The 19321-nt window shown below is 41.5% G+C and overlaps 1 protein-coding gene across 1 annotated transcript in view; it reads left to right on the top strand.

Annotated features, from left to right (window-relative positions):
- SLC22A16 (solute carrier family 22 member 16) overlaps positions 1–19321 on the top strand; it is a 174727-nt gene that overhangs the window by 48032 nt on the left and 107374 nt on the right. The window contains exon 2 of the mRNA XM_069726137.1: positions 9798–10274. Coding sequence (XP_069582238.1) covers positions 9798–10274 — 477 coding nt within the window. The remainder of the gene's footprint in view (positions 1–9797; positions 10275–19321) is intronic.

The following is a 19321-nucleotide window of genomic DNA, read 5'->3' as shown; positions in this document are numbered from 1 at the left end:
TCGGATTGGCACCGACTTTCATGACGCCTACGTGGCGTCAAAGGTCGGGAAGGGGTTAAGTAATGGATGTATGATGGCATGCTTAAAGGAGAAAGGTTGAATGTTTTTGTTAAGTGAGAGGTGACAGCCGGGGAAAGGGACTGGAGGAGATGTGATGGAATGGGGTCATTAGTGCAAGTGGTTGGGCGAGAATATGCAAGGAGCCTGATTACTTCTTCTGTAACTGGTTCAAAGTCAGAGAGTGAACTAGATGCAGTGGGGGAGGGAGGACAGTGCATGGTATGAAGAGATTGGGAGATGATTTCCTGTCGAATGTGGTCAATTTTTTCTTTGAAGTAATTGGCCAGATCCTCAGCACGGAGATCCATGGTTGGGGCCTGCACTCTTGGGTTGAGTAGAGACTGAAAAGTGTCAGAGACGTTTAGGGTTATTGGACAGTGAGGTGATGAGGGTGTTGAAATAGGTTTGTTTGGAGAGGTGAAGGACAGAGTTGTATGTTTTTAGCATGAACTTTATAATGGATGAAATTTTTGGTTAGATTAGATTTTCTCCACAGACGTTCGGCGCACCTGGAACACCGCTGTAGGAAACGTGTTTGCAGAGTGTGCCATGGTTGTCGCCGTCTGTGCTGAGTTGTTTTATGTATAGGAGGTGCAGCTTCATCCAGGGCACTTTGCAGGGTTTCATTGTAATGCTTCAGAGCAGAATCAGGACATGAGATGGCGGAGATAGGGGCCAGTGATGACTGCAAGTTCTTCATAAGTTTCTGGGTGTTAATGGCCTGTATGTTTCTATAAGTGTGGAAAGTGGGGGTGACCTGAGTGGGATGGCAGTTCTTGATAGAGAATGAAAGAAGGTTGTGGTCAGAGAGTGGGAGAGGGGAGTTTGTGAAATCATCCACTGAGCAAAGCCGGGAGAAGACTAAGTCGAGGGAGTTTCCATCTTCATGTGTTGTAGAGTTAGTATGCTGCGAGAGGCCGAAAGAGGAGGTTAGAGATAAAAGGTGAGAAGCAGATGGGGAGAGGGGAGAAGCAATGGGAATGTTGAAATCACCCATGATGAGGGTGGGGGTGTCACAGGAGAGAAAGTATGGAAGCCAGGTGGCAAAGTGATCCAGGAACTGAGGGGCCTGGAGGATGATACACCACTGCCACTCGCATGGAGAAGGGGATATAGAATCTGACGGCATGGACCTCAAAGGAAGGGAAGACAAGTGAGGGCACTTGGGGGATAACTTGGAAGGTACATTTGGGTGAAAGGAGGAGACCAACGCCTCCACCTGCTCTGTTGTCCGATCTTTGGGTATGAGAAAAGTGTAGTCCACCATATGAAAGAGCAGCAGCAGCAGCGGTGGTGTCTGCTTGCTGGATCCAGGTTTCAGTAAGAGCCAGGAGATTAAGAGAATTAGAAAGGAAGAAGTCATGGATGAAGGAGATTTTATTACACACAGAGCGAGAATTCCAAAGGGCACAATTGAAAAAGACAGAAGACATGCATGGAATATTAATAAGGTTAGAGGGGTTTCTGAGTGTAGCAGTTGGGAGGTTTGACTGGCTATAACATAGGGGGCCGGGGTTGGGAGAGATGTCTCCAGCGACTAGGAGAAGGAGGATAGAAAGAGTGAGCAGATGGTTAAGTGACTTGTGAGAGCGTCTCTTGTGTTGGATGGTGGGACTGAATGGATCTGCGCTGTTATGCTCTGTTCACATTGCTTGAGTGCTATACAAAGGAGAGGGAAGGACAGAGGGGCCGATATGGATGGAGTGTGAAGAGTTTATGCAAGGGCGGTGAATGTGGCAGCCAGGATATAGAATATACAAATACATATGGTGAGTATTTGTTCTGTGCCAAATGAACAGGGAATAGATTTAGATTGTCTTACCTGTCTCACTGCCATGGTATAACTGCCAGCACTTAGAAAAAGCACTTTGAATAAATGTACACGAATAATAGTGCACGAATGTACCCCTGCACGAATGCTTCCCCAAAGTATGTCTACATTTATAGAAGGCTTGCTCTTAGATCTCTTCTTTTTTTTTGGTTTCCCTCTCGTTAGGAATCAATCTAACTCAGTTGAGACAGCAGGACACAATAAATGTAGTGAACAGATAAATAAGAGTCCAGGTCTACATGGATCATAAACCGCTTTGAAACAGTTATGTGATCTCTTTGCATGAGGACAAGCAGAAGTGGGTTAAATATCTATAAACAAAAACAATTACTAAGATGGCTAACAAATATAGATATATGCAGGATTCAATGCCGAAGAAAGAATGACTCAGATACCATTCAGACTGCTTGCTGTCAGGGACTGGAGCAGTCAGTGGCGTAGCTAGAGCTTTTGCCGCCCGGGGCTGTTCCCGAGTTTGGCGCCCTCCCCCCCCCATGCGCGGACGGAACTCCGCCCCCACCTCCCCGCACCTTACAATGGGGCAGCGGATGCGCCGGAGACATGCATCCGCTGCCTCCGTTGTGCAAAGCGTTAAACGCTAGCGTCGGAATCTCTTCCCGACGCATTGCGACGGGGAGATTCCGACGCCAGTGTGAAAGTAGCCAGCCTAAGGCTACTTTCACACTGGCATTTTTTTTAATACGTCGCAATGCGTCGTTTAGGGGAAAAAACGCATCCTGCAAAGTTGTTTGCAGGATGCGGTTTTGCCCCATAGAGTAACATTAGCGACGCATTGCGACGTACGGTATTGACACACGTCGCAACCGTCGTGCGACGGTTGTGCCGTGTTGTGGCGGACCTCCGGGAGCAAAAAACGTTAAATGTAACGTTTTTTGCTGCCGACGGACCGCTTTTTCAGACTGTTCATGCGTGGCCAGAACTCTCCGCCCCCACCTCCCCGCACCTCACAATGGGGCAGCGGATGCGTCGGAGAAATGCATCCGCTGCACCCGTTGTGCGGCGCATCAAACGCTAGCGTCGGAATCTCGGCCCGATGCAATGCGATGGCCGAATCCGACGCTAGTGTGAAAGTAGCCTTAGTGTTGCACTGGTCACAACATACAATATACATTTAGACAGTACCATAAGGAAGTGGTACATAAACCCTAGATGCCTGGCCCTCTCTAAAGTCACAAACCAATATTAAATTCCACATAAAAACTGTGCTTAAAAATACCTGTTAGGGACTGCAGCTGCGCAGCATGCCTGAGAGTCTGCTGCTCTGAATGAATCTGATCCGAATCTGATGTGATCTGTAGCTGCCTGCTGCTGCTGTGCATGCAGAGATCCCCAGGACCCCAGCGCAGCGAGTCTGCCTCTGATGATCTGACTGAATGAATCTTCTGATCCGATTCGAATCCGATGTGATGTGATCTGTTACTGTAGCTGCTGCTGCTGTGCAGCCAGTCAGAGATCCCCAGCGTTAGCCTTCCTGGAATCGCTGCAGTGGCAGCCGCCTCAGGAGATGTGAAAGTGAAAGTTAAAGTGAAAGTTAGGGCCGGCGGGTAATAATAAGATGCGAACACACGGGCACACGGCTTCAAGAAAATGGCCGCCGCGATCTCCAGCTGCATCCCGCGGCCATTTTCCTGAAGCCCCGGGAAGCACTACCATCATCTGCGCACGCGCGGCCTCCGTAATGGCAAATGGTATAGCGCAGATAGCGCTCTCTCTCTCATCTTCTTCTTCAGCCACCGCCGGCCCACCCCCCGCATTGTGCCGCCCCCTGCATTGTGCCGCCCGGGGCGGCCCGCCCCCCCCGCACCCCCCTTCCTACGCCACTGGGAGCAGTGGACATGCAGGGTATTTCAGTTCAGAGAATGAATGAGAAGTTTACTATGTGGCTGGCAATATACTATGTGGCTGGGCAATATAATACGTGGCTGGGCAATATAGTACGTGGCTGGGCAATATAGTACATGGCTGGGCAATATTCTACGTGGCTGGGCAATATACTACGTGACTGGGCAATATAGTACGTGGCTAGACAATATAGTACGTGGCTGGGCAATATAGTACGTGGCTGGGCAATATAGTACGTGGCTGGGCGATATACTATGTGACTGGGCAATATACTACGTGGACATGCATATTCTAGAATACTGATGCGTTAGAATCGGGCCACCATCTAGTATCATATATGTATAATAAACTATACTATGAAATAGATGAGAAAGGAAAAAAAAGCTCAAAGCTTGATCACCATGGTTGTGCAGTTCTTGGTGCTGCTTTACAGCTTGTGACCAAGATATGACCTCTCCTCATCAGCCTGAACATAGAGGAGGGAGAGGAGGGTGGGGTTTGGGTGTGTTTTGGAGTGGGTGTGCCAGGTGCAGAGTTACAGGCGAGTGCAATGCATCATGGAACTTGTAGTATTAGACCACAATAACTAAGGAGAAAGGAAGTTGTCGATTAACCCCATGAGAGCTGGATCCAGCACTAAAGATGTGCTGCTACAGCATGATAACAGGTAATATTGCTGAAATAAACACAGTAGATGTTTTCAGTGGCACATAATAGCAAGATTTATGAAAAAAAACAACAAACTTTATAGTAGTGGACAACTTCTTAAATAACGGGCAAAAGCAGGATGTGTGCTGGCTGACAGGACACACTCTTTGAATTGATAACCCTGATAACTCTGACTTCAGCCATCTTGCTTAAATTTGACCAAAATGTATTCACACATTTTTCTGACATAGACGATAGGCTGGCATCTGTATAGATTTTCCTAGCAATAGGAAAACCTGTCTATAACTGCAATAAGTAAATGCAGCTCACTTACACCTGGTGTCATGAGTCACGGTACAATACGTACTGTAAACACGAAAAATAGATCCAGCACCACAGTTCGTGACAAAGTTTTTTTTCTTTATCAAGAAAATTCCATAAAAACAGCAACATAGAAACTAACATTACACATGTATGGTGAATGGAGAACACGCTCTAGTCAACGTGTTTCGGATGATAATTCTTAATCATTACGAAAGGATTACCATCTAAAATGTGCTGTTTAGAGCATGTTTATAGTGACCAAAGTGTAACAGACAATAATTTCCCATTTATATCTCACCTAGGACATAGTGCTGGCTGATTATCATGTATTAACGTATTTTACAATTGTAATGATTGCCAGATAATGGAAAAGTACCAAGTCCTATCAAAACTGAATTAGGTTGAAAGGGATATTGTGTAATAAAAAGTTAAAACATGTAGACATCGGAGTTCTAATGGTAGAGAAACATGCAAGAGTAGATTTTCATGGAGTTCTAACTAAGCTTTGTATATTTTAAAGTTAGAAATGTGATGATATTGGCCAATGTAATTGAAGGCTTGCACCATGGATGTATGGTGGTTTATGTTTAAGTAGAAATAGACAGATTCTTGGCAGAGAAATACATCTCTTAGTAGCAACCTATGCCAATAAGTGAATTCCAAAAGCATTCAGCTGTTAATCCCTCTAAGCAAATGATGACTACAGATACTTGGTATACTATGATGCAAAATTAGAGTACCGTAAATCATTTTTTGTCTTTCTTACATTCTAGGTTTTCTTTATAGTCTAGCAAAGGGATTCTCCACTCCATGGGCCTCATAAAATGTATTGTGTTGCCCATAGATGCCCTATTAAAGAAGTTGTCTGCTATTATGATATTGACAACTTAGGATACGTCATCAATATCAGAACAGTGAGGTCCGACACCTGGCATCCCCACTGATCAGCTGTGATCGGCTCCAGTGGTGGCCAGATTTAAACAATGTATGGGAACTGATCTGCAATTCTCAGCAACAGTCATTACACAATGTACGGAGCTGTGCTGTTCCACTCTACACACTGCTTATCTCCAGCCACCAGAATAATAGCTGCCAGGTGTAAGACCCCCCCAATGATCTGGTATTGATGATTTATCCTATTATATACTCATTGTGATTTGCATTTTTGGGTGTAGTCTAATGCTATGTGTTGTGCCTTCTACAGATTCCAAGTGTATGCATATTTTACACATGAATTTCAAGCTATTTCTTGTGGCATCCACTACTTGGCCTCAATGTTCATTACTGTTACTTGAAAGTACGGTATATTCTATGGATAGGTGATCAATATCGTAGCAGTGGACAACCCTTCTAAAATTCAGTTGTTACATTGACAGAATTCTTTCATAAATATTATTTTAAAATTGTAATCTTTAGACAAAAAAAATGAACATATATCCTGCTGTAAGTAAATAAGTAGCAGTAATTGTGCATATAAATACAGTAAATGGGACACTTAGTAAATACTGTTTTTGGTTAAAAAAAAAAAAAAAAAGTGTAAAAGCCATCCCACCAGCATCAAGTTGTCCCCAAATTCAGAATGGTTCTAACTAGAGTTGTTCGAATATGTTTGGAATTGCTCACCGAATCTGAATTTGCCATATTCATGCCATATTGGTACCCTATTCGTGCCAAACTTATGTTTGATGATCAGTTCCAAACATATTCTGTAGTTTCTACTCCCATTGACTCCAATGACGTTCAGCGAATATAAAAGCAATATTCGCCACCGATTGTAATAGAATTTTGAAAAAATTTGCTCAACTCTAGTTCTAACCTCTGGTGTTAAAACCTTACTGTGCTTCATAGTGACATCAGTGAGAATAAGGGCTCAGCAGGACCAGGTCCTGAACATGGACACAGTGCAAATGGGAAGTTATATAAATGTAATGCCCAGCTCAAAGAAAAGGAGGACATACTCATTCCTTTACTTGCACTAAATGCAAAAACCTAAAATTAAAGCAGAAAAAAAGATTTTGTTTCTGTCTTAGACGGTGTCTGTTTAATGGCCAATGTGAACATGCCTCTATTTTGCATGCATATCAACTTATACACCAGTTCATTGTTTTCGGTTTAATTATAAACGTTGTAGGATAATGTAGTCTGAGGAAAGGCATGGCTCTAGTTCTAGTCTTTGACAATTTTTAAATGAGCTGTATAAAAATCAACTGCTCATGGAAACCAACTACCTACTTCTATCTATTTTTTCAGCAATGCAACTGTTTTTCCCAGATGCAATGGCAAAAATTTGTTTCAGTGCCAAATAGACAATTTGCTTTAATTTTCCACTTCATCAGCACTGTGGGGTGAAATGTTTCTTAACATGCCTTTTGCCATTTATTACACTAGTGCAGGGGTGAGTAATTACGGTAATTTTTCCAAGGGGCCACATGGGAAACTGTTGTGTAAGGCTGAACCAAAAGGCCAAACTTTTTTCAGATTATTACTTTCATTTTTATCACTTAATATTGAGCAAAATTAACTCTGTTGACTAGCTGCTACTACTAATACATGTTACGATAGGGCTTATTGTAAAATACATTCTGACCTGTAGCTTCTAAACAAAACCATATAGTGTACTGTACTGCTCCTGTTATTCAGCATTTGCACATTGATCAACAGGTCTCCACATCAGGTCCAGTTTTAGACAAAGTGGGGGTAACATCAGGGCCACCATCAGGGCAATATTTCAATTACTGGATTATGGGGCCACGTGAGCAGAAGCAAAGAAGAGGGGCTTGGACTGGGTGAGACAAGTTGTGCAGCTTACATTAAGGAAGCCCAGCCAATGCACTATACAAACAGCTTGGCAGACTGCGTGGCACCCTGAGGCCTGGTTTAATTACTTTACCTTGGTTTATTAAGCCCCGCAGCCCCAGTCACTCATAGCCACAGCAGAGGGGGCCGGTCGCATCTGACATCTGTGACAACAGATGCTGCTGGCTCACCTTCTGTTCCTAAGCTGCCGGCATGCTTCGATACCTTGTGGAAGATGATATGCAGGAGTTGAGGGCCCAAAAGTGATGGGATGCGTTTGGTTGCTCGTCCAACCTCCCATTCCCTCATCCAACCTCCCATTTGCTCACCTACTGACCCACCCACTACTCTTTGTGGTCCACTCCCTGCTCATGTAGTGTTGAGTTGGAGGCCGTCCCTGTCTTCTGCCTTCAATCTGCTAAGTATTACTAAGGTCAAACTTACTGACTGCTGTCTGTCTATGGAGCTGTGTAAGGGCTTAATTTATGTGAGACAAAAAGGATAAAAAACGGCAATTCTGGCAGTGGTTTTGCTGATGTTGTTTTTAAATTTCACATGTCACTATCTATATAAAAAATTACATAAAATTATGGAGTTTTCATACATTTAATAATTGACGCCACTTCTTGGCCTGTACAAATCAGTTTTCTGCATTTATCCAGATATTACTACACACAGGATTACAGTAGAAAGAGAGATATCAGCACTGTGTATAGGTAGCACAGGCTCCACTATTCACAATAGGTGAGTGCTAAAGAATATCTGCAGACCTTTTGTACAGATCACTCTCTTATGCAATTCAGTTGGGTCCCCTCCAGTCCATTGTGTGATGACTGCTCTACACAGCAGAGCCTAACAGCGGTACCTCCGCTCGCTCTTGTCACTAATGAGGCATTCGTCACAAGAAGGAAAGCATAAAAGCCTTTTAGACTTTCTTTTTTTTTTACATCACTGTTGAGATGGGAACTTTTAATATGTGATTGGTGAGGACGTGGTGGAGGGTTGCAAGCGGATGTGGGGTGGTGCCTGGGCGGAGTCTCGAAGAAGCCCAAACATTTTGCCAGTATGGGCCCTGAAATTCCTGGTGGCAGCCCTGGCTAACATAATGCACCTTCACATAGAAACATTTAAAATGCATTTATAGTATGGTACACACAATGCATGTTACACACACACATATGTATATACAGAGCACACCCATGTATAAACAGTAGTGATAATCGAGCGCTAAAATGCTTGAATGCTCAGTACTCAAATCGAGCAGGTCGGACTCTCGGACGAGCTCGACTCAAGTAATGAGTATAATGGATGTTAGGCTGGGATCACACATGCGAGAAAGTCAGCCGAGTCTCACATGTTAAAGGGACAACGTAGTACATGCCTGCACAAAGCAATCTTGCCTTTTGCAGGCGTGTACTATGGAGGACAGAGAATGAACTTCAATCCAATATTGCAGCCAGCATGCAGCCAGTGGGTAAGGAAAGGGTGAATCAAATACCCAAAAACCCCGCCTCCATGGCTGAAGATTGTTCCCTCCAAATTCAGGTGACAGTGTCCCTTTAATACCCGGCCCTAGCGCCTGCACTCCAGAGCGGAGCGTGCGGTCGCATAGCAATACATGGAGCCACACGCTCCGCTTCGGAGTGCAGGTGGCAAGGCCGGGTATTAACATGCGAGACTTGGCCGACTTTCTCGCATGTGTGATCCCGGCCTTAATGGGAAACTCAAGACCCCAGCAACTTGCTCAAAGGTGAATATTCACTTTACAGGGATTTTCACAAGCAGTTGTCCAATTAGAATTAAATCTTGGTAAATGTTTTTGGAATTGAAACATATACAGTACAACTTATTCTAGTAATATCATTATCAAATGTGAACCTATTTAGAGCTGTCAGTCATGGTCCCGAATTCGGGCAGCTCCACTTTCAGTCTAGGTTTGAGCCAAAAGATGAATTTCTATCACTGCATGAACAAGTTGTATATTTTATATTTAAACACAATTAAGGATATTTTTTTCTTTTCCACAACCTCTTCCATGGTGTAACAGTCTGACCCATTTAACTCCACCAACTCAAACAGTTTCCATATGTTCGGTACATTTTATTGGAAACTAAATGTTCATTCATGGCCACTTTTCCCTTGAAGACATAGAAGAGGCAACCTCAGTTTTGCAACTTGCGGAGGTCATATTGGCAAATGTACATGTTTATTATATATTCATTATTGGTTTGCATTTTTGTGTGTTAACTAATGCCATGCCTTGTATTTTCTACAGATTCCAAGCGTATGTATATTTTACATGTGCCTTTCAAGCTACTTCTTGTGGCATTCACTACTTGGCTTCAGTGTTCCTTGCTGTTACTCCAAAGTATGTATGCAGACCTCAAGGAAATGTGAGCCTCCTACTGCTTCACAATGAAACTCTATCTCAGATTAATGAAGTTTGGGATTTATGGACATCACCCAAAGATCCCATTGTTGCACAGCAGGAACATGGAGAAATTTGGGAACTGTATCGTTGCAACCGGTATAAACGTGAGGGGATATTTACTCCAACATATACATTTCATGGAAATAAAACTTTATATTCTTGCTCTGATGGATATCAATATGATCACAGAAATTTGGAAAGCAGCATTGTAACAGATTGGGATCTGGTATGTGACCATGAATGGCTTGCTAAATTGGCTCAACCTATATTCATGGTTGGAGTACTTATCGGTGCAGTAGCTTTTGGTGATATCGCAGACAGGTAATTTCTTTATATACCAATTTTAATAGATACACAGTAACAATGCAATACTTAATAGTCATTTTACATGAATCATGAATAATTTAACAAAAAATATAACTCTATGAAGCAACAGGAAGTTGACGTGATAATACATTGGTGGTTATAAAGTGTCTTTCTATTATGCTGTGTACAAAGTATACCATCAGCAGTGGCATAACTTGAAACTTATGGGCCCTGATGCAAAAGCTCCAACGACACCCCCAAATATTTTAAATCTTTAATAGCAATAGTCTTTTTCTATAGGCCAGAGGGACTTTTTAGGGCCCCTGGGTGCAATTGCAACCCCTGCACCTGTTGTAGTTACGCTTCTGACCATTAGAATGTGTAACCATGCACACATGCACATACTGTATTAGGAAAAAAGGAGAAAGTACAGGGATGTTTACCATTTTCAGCCTTCTCTTTCTCTACCATTCTGCAGTCTTTAGTGCAGCCTGTCAGCTCGTGGAAGCCTGGGATTATGTGTTCTTTTGTTTTATTTGATTTTCATTGCACTCAGAAACATTACTCTGGAAAAGAGCCAGAGGTGCTTAAAAGTTTAGTGAGATCAGAATGGACTACAAAGTGACACATAATTCAATCATATCACAGTTAAGTAATACTACACTAAACAATGTCATAATAAGAGGACTTTGCTCGAACAGTTGCGTCATTGTAGTTAAATCATGCGCAGTGAGGCTACAGTACAAGGATAATGGATACTCTGTCCTCATAGTAAGAGGACAGTGCACATAGGTATGTCATTCAATGGGAATCAAGTTTACAGTGGAGTGACTGTACAAGTAAAATGGGCACAACAATGCCCAAGGATGCCATAGAGCCATGGCAATACAAGTGGTACTGCTGGCAGGTGCCATCTAACTAACATAATAGAGGCATAGTCCAGCACTCAAGCTAATCTTCTAAAAAATATTCTTCTTTTTAATTAGTCCACAAAGAGTACAGGACAAGAAAAAAGCCAAGAAAATCAACGCTCATCAAGTGGATATATCACTCTTACTCATGGATACATAGCTATCAGTAAGGGTGGCCTATCCAACTAAAGCACATTGGGTTTTCTTGGATTTTAACCTTTTTCATAGGTCGCTTCCCCTCTTTGGTGCTGAACCCGCACCTGATCCGATCAGCTGTCATGTGCCTCTAACAGCCGTGGGTGGATTCATAATCCACCCATGGCTGTTAACATGTTAGATGCTGCTGTCAATCTCTGACAACGGCATTTAACCCATGCAAACTGAATGCAAGTCTCATGACCACAGGAAGCCAATGGCTTGGCATGACAACCTGCAGATTCAAAATGGCTATCAAAATATAAATATCTAGCAAAATATAAAAAGAATGAATCTGATTGGTAATTGACATTACGAGAAAAAAAAAAATCGAAACTCCAGAATTATGTATTTTTTTTTGCTGCCGCAACATTGCTATAAAATGCTAAATCATGCAATCAAAACATTGTATGTATCTCAAAATGCTATAAACCAAAAAAGGAGCTTGGCACACAAAACCTACGCCCTCACCCAGTGCCAGATGAGGGATGGGTGAGACACATAAAAATGGAGACGCTTGGATTTTTTTTTCACCATTTAAATAAAAAAGAACCTAAATGTTTGGTGTTTGCGAACTTGTAATGATCTGGCTAATCATAATGGTAGGCCAGTTTTAGCACTTAGTGAACATAGTAAAAAAAAAGAAAACAACAAAAAAAACAATTGTGAAATTGCCCTTTTTTTTACAATTTCACCGCACTTGGAATTTTTTTCCCGTTTTTCAGTACACTGTATGGTAAGATCAATGATGTTGTTCAAAATAACAACTCGTCCTGTAAAAAACAAACCCTCACATAGCCATATTGAGAGGAAAAAAAAAACAAAAACGGGAAAACCCAAGTTGGTAAAGGGGTTAAGTGATGAGAAAATTTTTGGAGATTTTTAATAAAAATAATTTTGTTTTTGTCATTTTCTGAGTCTATAATGGTTTCATTTTTCGGGCTATGAGTCTGTGTGAAGGCTTATTTTTTTGAGCCCTGAGGTGATGTTTTTACTGATAACATCTTTGGTTAGAAATTATATTTTGATCACCAAATATGTGTAATTTTTTTTTAATGGTTTTATTTTTAATGAGGCAAAACGAAGGTGAATGTAGCTTTTGAGTTTTTTTCATATTTTAACCCCTTAATCCCATATGACGTCTATCCCGTCCAGGTGACCTGAGACTTAATTCCCAGTGACGGGAAAGTACGTCATATGTGATGTGATCGCAGCCGGGTGTCAGCTGACTATCGCAGCTGACATCCGGCACTATGTGCCAGGAGCGGTCACGGACCGCTCCCGGCACATTAACCCCCGGCACACCACGATCAAACATGATCGCGATGTGCCGGCGGTACAGGGAAGCATCGCGCAGGGAGGGGGCTCCCTGCGTGCTTCCCTGAGACGATCGGTACACGGTGATGTACTCACCGTGTACCGAGCGTCTTCTCCCTGCAGTCCCCAGATCCAAAATGGCCACGGGGCTGCATCCGGGTCCTGCAGGGAGTACTTCCGGGTCGCCTGCAGGTGCTGGTAAGCCTGCAGCGATGTCAGTGAGATCGCCGATCTTACAGAGTGCTGTGCAAACTGTAAAATCGGCGATCTGTGATGTCCCCCCCGGGACAAAGTAAGAAAGTAAAAAAAAAAATTTCCACATGTGTAAAAAAAAATAAAAAAAAAAATTACTAAATAAATAAATAAAAAAATATTATTCCCATAAATACATTTCATTATCTTTAAAAAAAAAAACAAAACAATAAATGTACACATATTTAGTATCGCCGCGTCCGTAACGACCCGACCTATAAAACTGTCCCACTAGTTAACCCCTTCAGTGAACACCGTAAGAAAAAAAAAACGAACCAAAAAACAACGCTTTATTATCATACCGCCGAACAAAAAGTGGAATAACACGCGATCAAAAAGATGGATATAAATAACCATGATACCGCTGAAAACGTCATCTTGTCCCGCAACGAGCTGCCACAAAGCCTAATACGCAAAAAAATAGAAAAGTTATAGTCTTGAGAATAAAGCAATGCCAAAATAATTATATTTTTTATAAAATAGCTTTTATCGTATAAAAGCGCCAAAACATAAAAAAATTATATAAATGAGGTATCGCTGTAATCGTACTGACCCGACGAATAAAACTGCTTCATCCACTTTACCAAACGCGGAACGGTATAAACGCCTCCCCCAAAAGAAATTCATGAATAGCTGGTTTTTGGTCATTCTGCCTCACAAAAATCGGAATAAAAAGTGATAAAAAACTGTCACGTGTCCAAAAATGTTACCAATAAAAACGTCAACTCGTCCCGCAAAAAACAAGACCTCACATGACTCTGTGGACCAAAATATGGAAAAATTATAGGTCTCAAAATGTGTAGACGCAAAAACTTTTTTGCTTTAAAAAAAGCGTATTTCAGTGTGTGACGGCTGCCAATCATAAAACTCTGATATAAAAAGCACTATAAAAGTAAATCAAACCCCCCTTCATCACCCCCCTTAGGGGAAAAATAATAAAATTTAAAAAATGTATTTATTTCCATTTTCCCATCAGGGCTAGGGTTAGGGCTAGGGTTAGGGTTGGGGCTAGGGTTAGGGCTAGGGTTGGAGCTAAAGTTAGGGTTAGAGTTGGGGCTAAAGTTAGGGTTGGGGCTAAAGTTAGGGTTAGGGTTGGGGCTAATGTTAGGGTTAGGGTTTGGATTATATTTACGGTTGGGATTAGGGATGGGATTAGAATTAGGGGTGTGTCAGGGTTAGGGGTGTGGTTAGGGTTACCATTGGGATTAGGGTTAGGGGTGTGTTAGGGTTAGGGTTTCAGGTAGAATTGGGGAGTTTCCACTGTTCAGGCACATCAGGGGCTCTCCAAACGCGACATGGCGTCGGATCTCAATTCTAGCCAATTCTGCGTTGAAAAAGTAAAACAGTGCTCCTTCCCTTCCGAGCTCTCCGGTGCGCCCAAACAGGGGTTTACCCCAACATATGGGGTATCAGCGTACTCAGGACAAATTGGACAACAACTTTTGAGGTCCAAGTTCTCTTGTTATCCTTGGGAAACTAAAAATGTGGGGGGCTAAAAATCATTTTTGTGGGAAAAATAAGATTTTTTTTATTTTCGCGGCTCTGCGTTGTAAACTGCAGTGAAACACTTGGGGGTTCAAAGTTCTCACAACACATCTAGATAAGTTCCTTGGGGGGTCTAGTTTCCAATATGGGGTCACTTGTGGGGGGTTTCTACTGTTTGGGTACATCAGGGGCTCTGCAAATGCAACGTGACGCCTGCAGACCAATCCATCTAAGTCTGTATTCCAAATGGCGCTCCTTCCCTTCCGAGCTCTGCCATGCACCCAAACAGTGCTTCCCCCCCACATATGGGGTATCAGCGTACTCAGGACAAATTGGACAACAACTTTTGGGGTCCAATTTATCCTGTTACCCTTGTGAAAATACAAAACTGGGGACTAAAAAATCATTTTTGTGAAAAAAAAAAAGAATTTTTATTTTCACGGCTCTGCGTTATAAACTGTAGTGAAACACTTGGGGGCTCAAAGCTCTCAAAACACATCTAGATAAGTTCCTTAGGGGGTCTACTTTCCAAAATGGTGTCACTTTTGGGTGATTTCAATGTTTAGGCACATCAGGGGCTCTCCAAACGCAACATGGCATCCCATCTCAATTCCAGTCAATTTTGCATTGAAAAGTCAAATGGCGCTCCTTCCCTTCCGAGCTCTGCCATGCGCCCAAACAATGGTTTACACCCACATATGGGGTATCAGCGTACTCAGGACAAATTGCACAACAACTTTTGTGGTCTAATTTCTTCTCTTACCCTTGGGAAAATAAAAAATTGGGGGCAAAAAGATCATTTTTTTGAAAAAATATGATTTTTTATTTTTACGGCTCTGCATTATAAACTTCTATGATGCACTAGGTGGGTCAAAGTGCTCACCACACATCTAGATAAGTTCCTTAAGGGGTCTACTTTCCAAAATGGTGTCACTTGTGGGGGGTTTCAATGTTTAGGCACATCAGGGGCTCTCCAAACGCAACATGGCGTCCCATCTCAATTCCAGTCAATTTTGCATTGAAAAGTCAAATGGCGCTCCTTCCCTTCCGAGCTCTGCCATGCGCCCAAATAATGGTTTACACCCACATATGGGGTATCAGCGTACTCAGGACAAATTGCACAACAACTTTTGTGGTCTAATTTCTTCTCTTACCCTTGGGAAAATAAAAAATTGGGGGCAAAAAGATCATTTTTTTGAAAAAATATGATTTTTTATTTTTACGGCTCTGCATTATAAACTTCTATGATGCACTAGGTGGGTCAAAGTGCTCACCACACATCTAGATAAGTTCCTTAAGGGGTCTACTTTCCAAAATGGTGTCACTTGTGGGGGGTTTCAATGTTTAGGCACATCAGGGGCTCTCCAAACGCAACATGGCGTCCCATCTCAATTCCAGTCAATTTTGCATTGAAAAGTCAAATGGCGCTCCTTTCCTTCCGAGCTCTGCCATGCGCCCAAACAGTGGTTTATCCCCACATATGGGGTATCAACGTACTCAGGACAAATTGTACAACAACTTTTGGGGTCCATTTTCTCCTGTTACCCTTGGTAAAAAAACAAATTGGAGCTGAAATAAATTTTGTGTGAAAAAAAAGTTAAATGTTCATTTTTATTTAAACATTCCAAAAATTCCTGTAAAACACCTGAAGGGTTAATAAACTTCTTGAATGTGGTTTTGAGCACCTTGAGGGGTGCAGTTTTTAGAATGGTGTCACACTTGGGTATTTTCTATCATATAGACCCCTCAAAATGACTTCAAATGAGATGTGGTCCCTAAAAAAAAAAATGGTGTTGCAAAAATGAGAAATTGCTGGTCAACTTTTAACCCTTATAACTCCCTAACAAAAAAAAATTTTGGTTCCAAAATTGTGCTGATGTAAAGTAGACATGTGGGAAATGTTACTTATTAAGTATTTTGCATGACATATCTCTGTGATTTAAGGGTATAAAAATTCAAATTTGGAAAATTGCAAAATTTTCAAACTTTTCACCAAATTTCCGTTTTTTTCACAAACGCAAGTTATATCGAAAAAATTTAACCACTATCATGAAGTACAATACGTCACGAGAAAACAGTGTCAGAATCGCCAAGATCCGTTGAAGCGTTCCAGAGTTATAACCTCATAAAGGGACAGTGGTCAGAATTGTAAAAATTGGCCCGGTCATTAACGTGCAAACCACCCTCGGGGCTTAAGGGGTTAAAATGTTGTCACTTTTTTACTGCATTTAATATTCCCTTTAGGGGACTTGAAGCTGCAATCTTTTCTGTTATGTTTAGAGAAATTATGATCTTCTATGAACGCTAGTCATGGGCTGACTTTCACTGGAGGATTAAAACAACAAGCTTCAGCAAACCCCGACTGTCATGGCAATCACGTCACGGGTGCGCCAATGGGCGAGTGCCAGCACGTGTTAAATGTTGCTGTCAGAGATTGATAGCAACTTTAAAAGCACATGATGGCTGATTAAATAGTCATCATGTGCAGGGAAAGATGCAAGCTCACTGTGCGAGCATCAAAGACAGACAGGGACACAACTTTCGACATACATGTACGTCAGAAGTTGTGAAGAGTTAAACCCTGTGGTACAAAGCATTATGAATCTTGTGGCCCCTCCAACAAAATATTTTCTAATACATTTTTAGCTTAACAATTTTAATGCATCAACTCAATTTTATTAAATAGATAAAAAATGAAGTTAATCAAACTTCATTATAGCTCAGAAAAGGTAATTAACTAATTTCGACCTAGGCCTATAATAATGTATACTCGTCTGTGTTAATGAAGCTTCTATTATGTTTTATTATGATCTAGAGTCGTCCAGAACTTAGTCACTTTCCTCTCCTCCACTCGCACTCCCCATTCTGACCAAATCACACAGTTGCCATGGCCTATTGGATCAATGCCCCTTCTTTACTACTTGTGATTTCTCAAATATAGCCGACTACAACCAAAACATAATTTTACTGCCGCTTGCAGTAATGTTCACATCAGCGCTCTGTTGCTCCACCTGACCTTCAATGTCAGCCACCCGGGCCACTACCGTCATTGTAAATTTCTTTCAAATCAAATCAATAGTATTTTTAATCCAGTGCACTGGGTCTCCAAGAGATGCGGGGCCCGTAGGCAGTTGCCCACTGTACCTAATTGGTAATCTGACACTGCAAATAATTTGCTCCACTTTCACTCTCATGTCTTGTTTGTCTAAATGACACCTTTATTTTGGTTCTATTTTTCGTATGGCCTTATTAATAAATTGTAAAGTAAACCCATTTATTTCATCTGCACAAGATCAAAGAGCCCCATACCCAACACCCCCCATCCCAAACACACAGTTTTAGATGGGTCTGCTTTCACCTATCTTTACATTCTGTTGAGGGCTCGATTTCCATATGATATGCTAACAAAACCTTTGACAGGCTTCAGGTTCCATGCAAGCTTGGTACCTACATATAGACATACGATATAACATATACATATCTAACATTAAACATCTCGTGACCGAAAATAGTGCTTTTCTCAACATCTCATGACACATCTCATGCGACACATCTTTGGATATGTTGAGCTAATAAGAAAGGTAAGGAAGAGTACATCTCTTTTAGTGTATAGTACAGTTTGGTGCATCTTTAGACTGTCTAGTCTACGTTTGTTTGTGGAACAATCGCAGGAAAGTATAATAGAAACACGTCAACCATTCTGTATTTATCACCCACTCCTGATTTTGGCTTACAGATACTGATAAAAAATACTACCCAAAATACTGAACGTGTCCTTAAATACCTAATAAATTTAGTGCATGTCACAAAGGCCTTTATTTTGCTGCGAGTTGTGCCAGAATTATAGTTAATTTATCTTAGGCCTATTTCACACATTCATATAAAACGGGTACATGAAAAAAAAAACTGTCACCAGTGTTTTCCATCAGCGTGTCATCCGTGTGCCCTTCTTTACCTTCAGTGTGTCATAATATGGATAAAGAAAAATAAATTACAAAGCTTCTCCTGTACTTTGCAATGTTAAACACAGCCAGAACACTGATGCCACAGGGATTCCATCCGTGTGCTGTACATGTTTTTCACAGACCCATAGTTTTGGATTAGCCCTTGTCATCCATGCTGCTGGGAAAAAATGGACATGTGCATAGCAGCATAGGCCATTATGGGTACTGTTCATATAGTAAATAATTTCAAGGGACAAAAAGTGCGTACATGTAACATTTTAAAAATCTAAATTTAATAATACATTTCTAAAAATCACTTAAATCCCTATAGTGCACAACAAGAAACCAAAAACAGAAACAACAATCAGTTGAAATCAGATCAGTAATAGTAGTCTGTTGGATCAGACCAAAATTAGACTCAGAAATAATGAATAAATAAATTCAATCTATACTGCCTCTCCCACTTAAAGATATACAGTGGGTACGGAAAGTATTTAGACCCCTTTCAATTTTTCACTCTTTGTTTCATTGCAGCCATCTGGTAAATTCAAAAAAGTTCATTTTTTTCTCATTAATGTACACTCTACACCCCATCTTGACTGAAAAAAACAAAACACAAAAGTAGAAATTTTTGCAAATTTATTAAAAAAGAAAAACTGAAATATCACATGGTCATAAGTATTCAGACCCTTTGCTCAGTATTGAGTAGAAGCACCCTTTTGAGCTAGTACAGCCATGTGTCTTCTTGGGAATGATGAAACAAGTTTTTCACACCTGGATTTGGGGATCCTCTGTCATTCTCCGAGGTCCAGAGCACTCTGGAAGACTTTTTCATCCAGGATATTTCTGTATGTGGCCGCATTCATGTTTCCTTCAATGGCAACCAGTCGTCCTGTCCCTGCAGCTGAAAAACACGCCCATAACATGATGCTTCCACCGCCATGTTTCACAGTTGGTA

This window comes from Ranitomeya imitator, chromosome 5, assembly GCF_032444005.1.
Source record: "Ranitomeya imitator isolate aRanImi1 chromosome 5, aRanImi1.pri, whole genome shotgun sequence".
Lineage (NCBI taxonomy): Eukaryota > Metazoa > Chordata > Amphibia > Anura > Dendrobatidae > Ranitomeya > Ranitomeya imitator.
Note: the sequence above shows the minus strand (reverse complement) of the source record. Positions and strands in the feature narration are given on the sequence as shown.